The 8,860-nt window shown below is 67.3% G+C and overlaps 1 protein-coding gene across 2 annotated transcripts; it reads right to left on the bottom strand.

Annotated features, from left to right (window-relative positions):
- Positions 1–452: 452 nt before the first annotated feature.
- MISP (mitotic spindle positioning) lies at positions 453–8,798 on the bottom strand. Of its 2 annotated transcripts, none has more exons than XM_027049418.2 (5): positions 7,513–8,798; positions 2,610–4,355; positions 2,204–2,307; positions 1,227–1,265; positions 453–745 (listed from the first exon to the last, which is right to left on the bottom strand). In XM_027049418.2, the coding sequence occupies exons 2-5, from the start codon at positions 4,300–4,302 to the stop codon at positions 656–658; spliced, it is 1,926 nt and encodes a 641-aa protein (XP_026905219.1). In that variant the 5' UTR covers positions 4,303–4,355; positions 7,513–8,798; the 3' UTR covers positions 453–655. The 2 variants fall into 2 exon arrangements, with proteins under 2 accessions (XP_026905219.1, XP_053076236.1); XM_053220261.1 differs by lacking the exon at positions 7,513–8,798 and adding an exon at positions 5,540–6,596.
- Positions 8,799–8,860: the final 62 nt, after the last annotated feature.

Here is an 8,860-nt window from a genome sequence, read left to right on the forward strand (position 1 = left end):
ACCAGGGACGCTGTTGGAGGGCCACACGGGGGACCCACTGGCCTCGCCCCCTGGACAGGCACTGACGCTGTCACTGCTGGGCCGCCGCGGGAGGGGGGGGGCACAGAGCATGTGGGTCCCCTTCAGCCCTCTTCTCTGCCAGGGGCGGGGGGGGGGGGCTAACCCCACAGGGCTGTAATTCAGAGATTTGCTGGGTGTGCCACGCGGGGGTGGGGTTGGGGGACAACACAGAGGCCCTCAGACTGGGTGCTCCTCCCTCAGACCTACGGCTCCCCCAGGGACCAGCCCCACAGCCCTCAGACTAGCAGGGACAATCACATCTGGACCTGGGGGTGGGGGGCGGCTGGTCTCCTCCCATTTGGGGCCCAAAGTGTTTGGCAAAGTCTTAGAAGCAGAATCGAGAGACCTCCCGTTCCATCCCCAGCATTACACACAGAAAACACAACAATGTCTCCAGGAAGATAAGAACCGGAAAGAGAACCATCAGGGCTGAAAATGCATCCGGCCTCGGGGTTGTCGGCCCTGATCTGTGGTTCTGGGGGGGGAGGGGTTGGGAGGAGGTGGGTGGGGAGTTTAAGCAGGCACCTGTTTCCTAAGGGAAGTGGGGCTCGGGATGGGCCAGCAGACCCCCCAGGGCAGGCCCGGGGCGCCCGGCTCAGCCCTTGCCCTCGTTGGCGTAGATACGGGCTTCCCAGCACCTGGCCTTGGCATTGGTGTGGCGGGTGACCCGTGTGGCCTCAAGGACCTGCAGGAGAGGCACAGAGTCCCTGTCAGGGTCCCGCACAGACTCCCCGTCAGGGTCCCGACCCCTGGATGCCGTCCCCCACGGCCAGCTCGTAGGAGAGATCTAGAACAGGAGGGAAGCAGGCCATCCCCTCCTCCGATTTAGACCCCCTCCCCCTGGTAACAGTGTCAAGGAGCGTGGTAGGTCACCCTGAGACCCACGGCAGGTTCACTGCCAGCTCTGGCGTTTTGGACCCAGTTCATAAACGAATCCACAAGGGCAGTAAAGCAGCCGCTCTCACGCACTGTCCCGTGAGCCTCCTTCTGTGTCTGGCCCAGACCCTCACTCCCCGGCTGCGGACCTCTCCCACGGTCTGTACCCACGGCAAGCCCCCCCGAGCGGCTCCCAGCAGAACCCACTCAGGCAGGTTCGGGCCGCACCGCCACGAGAAAGGCACCTGACGGCTCTGAGGCCGCGGCGGAGGGCCCAGGGGCACACTCACCTCTGAGTTGATGTGGTCGGAGGCGCTGAGGCTGGCATACTGTGGGAAAGGAAGGCACGTGAGCCCCGAGGCCTGGGACTCCACGCCCGGCCCCCTGGGCCCCCACTTGGGGTGGAGGGGAGGGAGCTCCTTGGCCACCGCGGCCCCCCAGACTCAAAGCTGTGCGCAGCCTGCCTCCCCTGCGCTGCCCCCTCCGTGAAGCCTCGAGGCTCTCTCTGCAAACTCGTCACAAGGGAGACGGCCAACGTTTACTGAGCTCTTGCAGCCCGGCCCCGTCCCAGGGCTCAGAGGGGGCTGTTCCTATGACCACGCGCGTTTTACAGAGGAGGGGACTGAGGGTCAGAGAGGATTTGCCGAGCATGACGGGCCAGCAAGTGGCAGGACCGGACTTGAGCCGGGTCACGGGGCTCCCACGCGGTGCCCCGAGCCGCCAGAGCAGGCGGTGAGGCTAGGCGCCTCATGGTTCCCCCTGGTGGCCTCCCCCCTCCCCCCCCGCCCCCCCACCGTCCAGGGAGGAGACGGCCTCAGGGGGACCACTGCGGGGGGCGGAGTCGGGTCTGGGCTGAGTCCCCCGTGTGGGAGCAGCACCGCCTGACGCTGGCCATGGCGACTCGAGCTTTCTCTGAAGAGCGTGTGGCAAGACGGACGTGGCTCTGAGACGGTACAGGCGTGGCCCGCAGAGCCCCGTGCACGTCACCCGCACATGCTGCGCAGTGGTGACGGTATGACGGTGCTCATCAACTGTCACTGTCGTCCTCGAAGCAGAGCCCGTCTGTCAGACTGACTCAGGGGGACGCCCTCACGGTGGGGACCCTGCTCGGGGGCCTCCGACAGACAAAGGGACACGCGCTGTGCACTCCCGTGGGGAAGAGGCAGAGGCACGGCCACCCACAGGCAGTGAGGGCGTCGGGCTTCAACCCAGGTCCTACGCGCGTCTCGCTCTGCCCTCCTGTGGCCCTAACGGGCTCCGGACTCACCCGCGGCTCCTTCCTTTTCTTCTGCTTGGGAGCACCCGCCACGCCTGACAGGTGGATGGGGGTGAAGAAGTGGGACTCAGACACGGAGTAGCTGCCCGTGACGCCTGCGCGGGGAGAGGGGGGCGTCAGGAGGGTCCCAGGGACCCTCGACCAGACCCCAGCCCGGGACGCTCCGAGTCTCTGCCCGCGAGGAAACGGGAGAACGGACGGACAGACGGGCAAAGCACGGGCCGTCGGGGGGACGAACTGGGCAGCAGCGGACGGCGGGGGACACGACACCCTCAAACCTTCGCACCCCTGACGAGGCAGAGTTGACGTCCGCCTCCAGCATCCGCAGCTCAGGTACAGAGACCGGCCGCCGGAGCCCCCCAGGTGTTCCCAGCCCCTCCACCCCCCCGCCCCTCACCGGAAGCCGCGGAGGAGCTCCTGGAGCCGTTGGGCTCGTCGTCGTCGTCGTCGTCATTGGGCGGCGGGGAGAAGACCTCGGGAAAGAGGGCCTGCCTCCGCTCCTCGGCCAGCTCCCGCTCGCGCTGCAGGACGCTCTCCACCTCCTTCTCCAGCAGCTCGGATGACTGGGACCTCTGCAGCGTCGACGCCAGGATCCCCCCGCCCTCCCAGCCTGGGATGCGGGGGGCCGCGGCCTGCAGGGGCCCGTCTGGGACCCTGAACCGCAGGGGCCGCAGGCGGAAATGCTCCTGTCGGATGACCCCTCTCTTGGCCGGCGGGGGCCCCTCGCGGGGCTTGGAGCACTGCGGCTTTGCGCCTGCCGGTTTTCCAGAGGATTCCAAGAGATGCCCCGGAGAGCCTGTGGCCTGTGGAGAGCCCACAGCCTCGGCCTCGGCCGCAGACAGACCCCCAGGCCTGCCGGACGCGTGGAGGGCTGGGCACGCCAGCCGGGGGCTCCCGGGGCGCAGGTGCGGCTGGAGGGCGTCGGCCGGGATGCCGCGGTCCTCCTTCCTCACCGCGGGAGCAGGGCAGGCCGGCCCGTCTTCCGGGGCCAGGCCGAGGACGGAGTCTGCGCTGAGGGCTTTCCCGAGTCCCGGCTGGGGACCCAGGGCCGCCCTGGCCGGCGTGGACGGCTCGCCCAGCTTCAGGCCCTCCCGCCGGTGGTCCTCCTCCCGCTGGGTCTCCTGCACCAAATCCCGCTGCACGTAGAGTGACGGGCGCCCCCTGTCCCGCCGCGGGGCCGAGGCCAGGCCGACCTTGGTCAGCAGTGGCCTGGTGGGTATCTCTACCATCTCCTGCTGGCTGGCCGCCTGCCGTAGCCCTCTCTGCTCTCGCAGGTCTGCCTCCCGCTCCTGGGCCCGCCGGATCTCCCGCTCGATGGGCGTCTCCCCGGGGGGCTCCGGGGACCCCACTCGGGACCGGGAGCCATGGCCGCCCACAGCCCGGGCACCAGGGGCAGCGGGGAGGCCGCCGGCGCCCCCCTTCTCTCCCGAGACCGCGTCCCTCCCCTGGGGCTTCGGGGGGACGGCACACCCGCTGGCCGGGGGCAGCCCGCCCGAGGCCGTGGAGGCCTGAGCCACGGCAGGCGGGGCGCACGCAGGGGCCGCCCTAGCTGGAAGGTTCTGGGCGGCCGCTGCACCGGCCTGCTCCAGACTCAAGAACTGCCGTCTGGCCGTCAGGAAGTTGATCTGCTCCCTGTCGACCACGTGCTCCTCCGGGGGCCCAGACTGAGCCTGGCCGGGGCTCCCGGGGTCCCCGTGGGCAGGCCTGCCCTGGAGCGTGGGCGCCGTGCTGCCCTTCCTGAGTGCCTGGTGCTCCCGTTCCAGGCTCCGTGGCCGCGTGGGCTGGGCGTCCCTTGGGTGCCGACGGCAGGCCTTCGCCTCCTCTTTCTCGTCACCCTCCCGGCCGAGCCTCCACGGGGCTGGCCGGTCCAGGAAGGCACATGGGCTCCGGGACGCCTTCGGCCCGGCTGCATTCGGCCCGGCCTCTCGGTCAGCAGGCAGGGCCCGTGGCTTGTTCTGGTCCCAGCCGCTGGCCGCAGGCCCCACGTCCACCAGCTCAAACGTGTGGCCGGTGCCCTCCTCCAGGCCCAGGCCACCCACACGGGGCGAGTGAGGGATGCCAAAGATGGGGTATCTGGTCACTCGGTCCATGGCCTGGGGGACTCAGCTATCCCACGGCTCCGGGCGCAGGTGCTCCGGGCTCCCTGGGGGAGGAGAAGGGAACAACGGCCAACACGTCAGGGACCGGGACACGGCCCCCGGCCGATCTCTTGGGGACAGGTGCGATTTCCTTTCCCTCGAAGGCCAAAGTCCTGGCCAAAGGGCCTCTATGATCACTTCGGGGATGGACGCGTGACCCAGCCTGCCAATGGCGTGAAATTCTGGTCCTGAGACTTTGCGATTACCCTGGAAAACCGGAGCCCTCCGCCCCCTGGGCTTGTTACCCAGCAAACGGCTGGGGGCCGCACGTGTGCCCTCGCGGACACAGCCTGCTTGAGGGCAGCACTGACGCCAACAGGCGTCCGTAAAGAATGCTGTGTGAACTCCTGGATCCAGCCGCACCCGTAGCTCACTCCCGTACTGACTGTCTCAACAGCGTGCCCCGTGAGCGTCTGACATGTTCTGGTGCCCCTGCCCGTTCGTCTCCGGGACTCCTGCTACTGCCCTCTCCCACCCAGCTCACGTGGCCAGACCCAAGGCCATCCCCAGGCAGCCTCCCTGGGCCCCTGTGTGCACGAGCGCACCTGCCTGTCTCCCAGGGCGCAACACATTCTGGGGTTCCTCTTGTAAGATTTCTTTCATCAGCGGGCCTGCCCCTCACTAAGGGATGTCAAGTGGGGAAACTAAGGCTCAGAGAGGGAGGATGGCTGGCAGAGACTCCGGTCTCCTGGTTCCCTCCCCTACACCTGCCTAAAGGGACACTTGGTCCCATCCCGGACAGTCCCCCGCCTCGGTGCCATAAAGCCAGGACGGGCTAGGCAACGCCTTGGACCTTGTCCTGCGGGGCCAGGTGAGGCCACGGAGCCTCTGGCCACACCCTGATCCAGTGCCCCAGGGGGCCCTGGCACCTCTCCAAGCTTCGGGGTTCTGCTGAGCACAGCTCTGGGAACCCCCTCCTATGAAGGCACGCACCTGCTCTCCAGGGCCTCCGTCTGACCTCAGCACGAAACCCAGACTTCACAGGGGTCCCTACCCCAAACCTGACCCTCTTCCTCCTCCTCCCGCAGCTTCCTCTGCATTTGTGCTGCTCCACAGCCTTCCTAGCTGCAGCCCACAAGACACCTCCTCCAGGGACCCGCCCCCCCCCCCCCCCCCATTGCCCCTGCTCTTGGAGCCTGTTGTCCGGGCGTCTCCCGCTGCTTGGCCCAGCACCCAGTTCAGGCTTCACCTTTTTGCGGCTGAGGAAAGGAGCTGGCCGTTCCCAGGTCTTCAAGCAGGCCCTCGTCCTTTTCCCATCTCCCAGTTCTATCAGAACCTGCCGCGTCGGGGCCGCCTTGCTTGTGAAGGCTGCCGTTCTAAAGAGGAAAACGCAGCCCCGCCCTGAGCTGGAGAGGTGGGGTCAGGCAACATAAAATCGACCATGCGAACCATGTTCTAACTAACGTGTACTAAGCAGGCGTCCATATGTTTCCAATGCTGAGACTATAATTAGAAAGGCAACAGGTAAAAAGACAGGCAAGCCTGGGTAGTAAATCCCAGCCCGCGGGCCACGCCACTGCCCGGGACCACACAGCCCCCAGGGAGACGCCCTCCCGGAAGCCACAGGGGTGGCTACGTCCTTGAGTCTCGTCTTCTGCCCCTGGAAGCCCTCAGCCCAGGACCCTCTCTTCCCGGAGGGCCCAGATGAGCACCCCCTCCTGCAGCCAGAGCGCAGTATACAGCAGGGAGGTGATAAAGACTGGCAAGTTTTCTGCAAACGCTGCTCGTTCCGGGTGCCCAGGACCTGGAGGTCAGGGTCATTTCTGCCACAGACCTGGCTGTGCCTCCAGGCCTCCCCTCCGGCGCCAGCAGGGTGCTGACCCTGAGGGCTGGGCGGGCCTGTCCCCACGCCCTGGAGCTCCCCGGGAAGGGGGGGGGAGGCAGGTGTGCGAACGGCGATGAAGGAGTGTTTGCCGAGTGGGCAGGGGGACGTACACCCGGCAGGATTTATAGGCCACTTAGGACATTAACTCCGGGGAGGCGGTGGGGGGACCTGCCCAGAGGCTGTCAGTGGGCCTGGGTGGGGGCCCTGCCTCCTCCTTGGCCCATTCCTCTTGGGTGAGTCACGGAGGCCAGTGGGCGGGGCTCAGGCTGGGTCTCGGGCTCAAGGCCCCGGGGCCCCGCCGGCTGGTACCTCCGGCCTCAGTGTCCACACCCGGACCGGAGGTAGAGTCCGCGGGACTTGGGTCCACCCTGGAAGTCTGCCATGTAGCCAGTATACAGTAGGCACCAGATACATGCTCTCACGGTGGCCGCTAATGGTCTTTAAATGCTGGACCCACCACTGCTCTCGGGGTGACCCCGGGGCAGGCGTCCTCTCTTGTGGCACCCCAGTGTCCCCGTCTGCAAGCCGGGCCGATGAGGCCCCCACATGGGGCCCGAAGGGGTAGAGCCCAGGGGGTCAGCCTTTTCGGGGCCTCGGAGGCTCCGCACGAATGAGGGGTGGTAGCGATCACAGAGCCTCCCGTGTCTCCCGTGGCCCCTCGCACACAGCGCCCCACAGCAGCGTCTCATTTGCTCCTCGTAAGAGCCCGCGGCGAGGGGGCCGTTCTTGTCCCCAGTCAACAGCAGAGGGAACCGAGGCCCAGAGAGGGCAGGCCACACAGCCGGCCGCAGAGCAGCAGGTCCCGAGGCCGGAGCCTGCATTCCCAGGCAGCCGCCTCCTCTCCCAGGAAGCCCCCCTCCCCCATTGCCCCTCCCAGCCCCACCCCGTATCACGTCGATACCAGACTGAAACTGGGTTTATGGCCCCTGGTGCCACACATCTGCTTCCTCGGCACTGGCCTCCTGCCCTCGGGCAAAGGCCCGTTGGAAGGGCTAAGGCTCAGAGCAAGGTCACACAGCAAGGAGGGTCCTCCCCGGGGCCCTGGCTGGGCACACGCCCCAACACCTTGAGACACCCAGACTCTGCCCCAGCCGCACGGGTTCCCAGCCAGCCCCCTCACAGGGCCACCCCCATACCCCCACATGCCCCCACCAGACCCTGCACCCCAGCTGGGCCCGGGGCGGGGTGGGGGGGGGACTGAGGCACCTCCCTCCCTGCGCCCCGCGGATCCCACAGGTGAGCACAGGCTACCGACTGACGCGTGAACGCTCGTCCGAGACACAAAACCCAGTGCATACGGGACCCCCACCCTGCCCCCACGCCGGGTCCCGACTCACATGCTGCCCCTGGGCCCCCGCAGCCTCTGGGCCTGGCTCTGGTGCCGTCGACAGGACAGAGACCGGAATCCCGATGCCCTGCCCACGGGTTGCCAGGGGACAGGGCCCCGCCTGGGGAAGCAGGGGCACCCCCTCCCCGCCGGCCCCACCCGGGCCCGGGAAACAAAGTCCAGAGGAGGAGGGAGAAAGACGATACCCAGGCAGGGAGGACGGCAGGCGCCATGCCCACTGCCTGCCGGCCCCCGGCCCCCAGGCCTCCAGCCCCACAGAGCCGGGACTCACTGGAAAGCTCCTTCCAGCTGCTCTCAGGCCCTCCGGCACCCCAGAGAGGGGGCGTCACGCCCAGAGTCACGCAGTAGGTCCTGAACCAGCCCCCCACCCCGTGCTCCAGGCTCAGAACACCCTTTGGGGCTCCTACCCCAGAGAGCCCCTTTCTGGGGCTCGCCCAGCCTGCTAGCCTCTGCGGGGGGTTTCGCTGGGTCGGGGTTCAGATTCCACTTAGCCTCTCTGAGCCTGTCCCCTCCTCTGAAATGGGCATACGTCACAGAGCAGGGAGGATGCCCCGGCCACTTCTACATAAAGGACCCAGAGTGCCGGAAAACGTTGGCAGGGTGGGCAAGGCTCAGGCCCCCCTGACGGATGGGGGCCCCAAGGCTCAGCATGGGCGGCGGGGCCTGCCGGGCGCTCAGTCATCCAGCCTGATTCTCGGCCAAGGTGCAAGGAACTTGCCGGGGCCGCGGGACCCCGGCGTCTCTGTGGGCCTGGACCTATCGGCCTGGCGGTCAGTCTACAGGGCGGGGACACAGTGGACGGGGCTTTAATCCCCTGCTCTGGGGGGGTCTGTCCTGACTGCCTCTCGCCTGGCTGTAGGGACCACCAGGTTCTTCCGATCCTGCCTAAGGGAGGAGGGTCAGTGTGGGACTCGAACCTGAGTCCCCCCCCCCCCCCCCATCGTATGCTGCTCATACTGGGCAAGTGAGGCCCAAAAAGGGCAGAGACTGGATCACCCAGCATGTTGGGACACTGGAGACAAGGACCCAACTGTCCTGCTCCCAGACTGAGGAGGCCTCCCACTCAGGGTTCATAAAGCCCATTGTATAGATAGGCAAACTGAGGCCCAGGGGAAGCAGCAACTTCCAAGATCGCCTAGTGAGACAGAAGTTCGGGGTGGCAGCCTCTGTAAACGCGTCCCACCGTCCCCCCGCCCGGCTCCCGGGGAACGGTTTCTCTGCAGAGCTTGGGGGCCGTGAACCCAGCACGGGCCATAGAACCAGAGGACTCCACAGTTAGCAGGAAGCAAGTCCTGCCACCACCAGCTGCCCCCTTACCTCCAGGCCTTACCTGCCCA

The sequence above is a fragment of the Acinonyx jubatus genome, chromosome A2 (assembly GCF_027475565.1).
Source record: "Acinonyx jubatus isolate Ajub_Pintada_27869175 chromosome A2, VMU_Ajub_asm_v1.0, whole genome shotgun sequence".
Lineage (NCBI taxonomy): Eukaryota > Metazoa > Chordata > Mammalia > Carnivora > Felidae > Acinonyx > Acinonyx jubatus.

What these genes read in the sequence shown, in the direction of transcription:
- MISP (XM_027049418.2), bottom strand. Translation starts at nt 4,302, where the DNA reads ATGGACCGAGTGACCAGATACCCCATCTTTGGCATCCCTCACTCGCCC. An exon ending in GAGCTCCTCCGCGGCTTCCG is followed by an intron (nt 2,308 to 2,609) that starts GTGAGGGGCGGG and finishes CTCCCCGCGCAG; the next exon opens with GCGTCACGGGCAGCTACTCC. An exon ending in CCGACCACATCAACTCAGAG is followed by an intron (nt 746 to 1,226) that starts GTGAGTGTGCCC and finishes CCTCTCCTGCAG; the next exon opens with GTCCTTGAGGCCACACGGGT.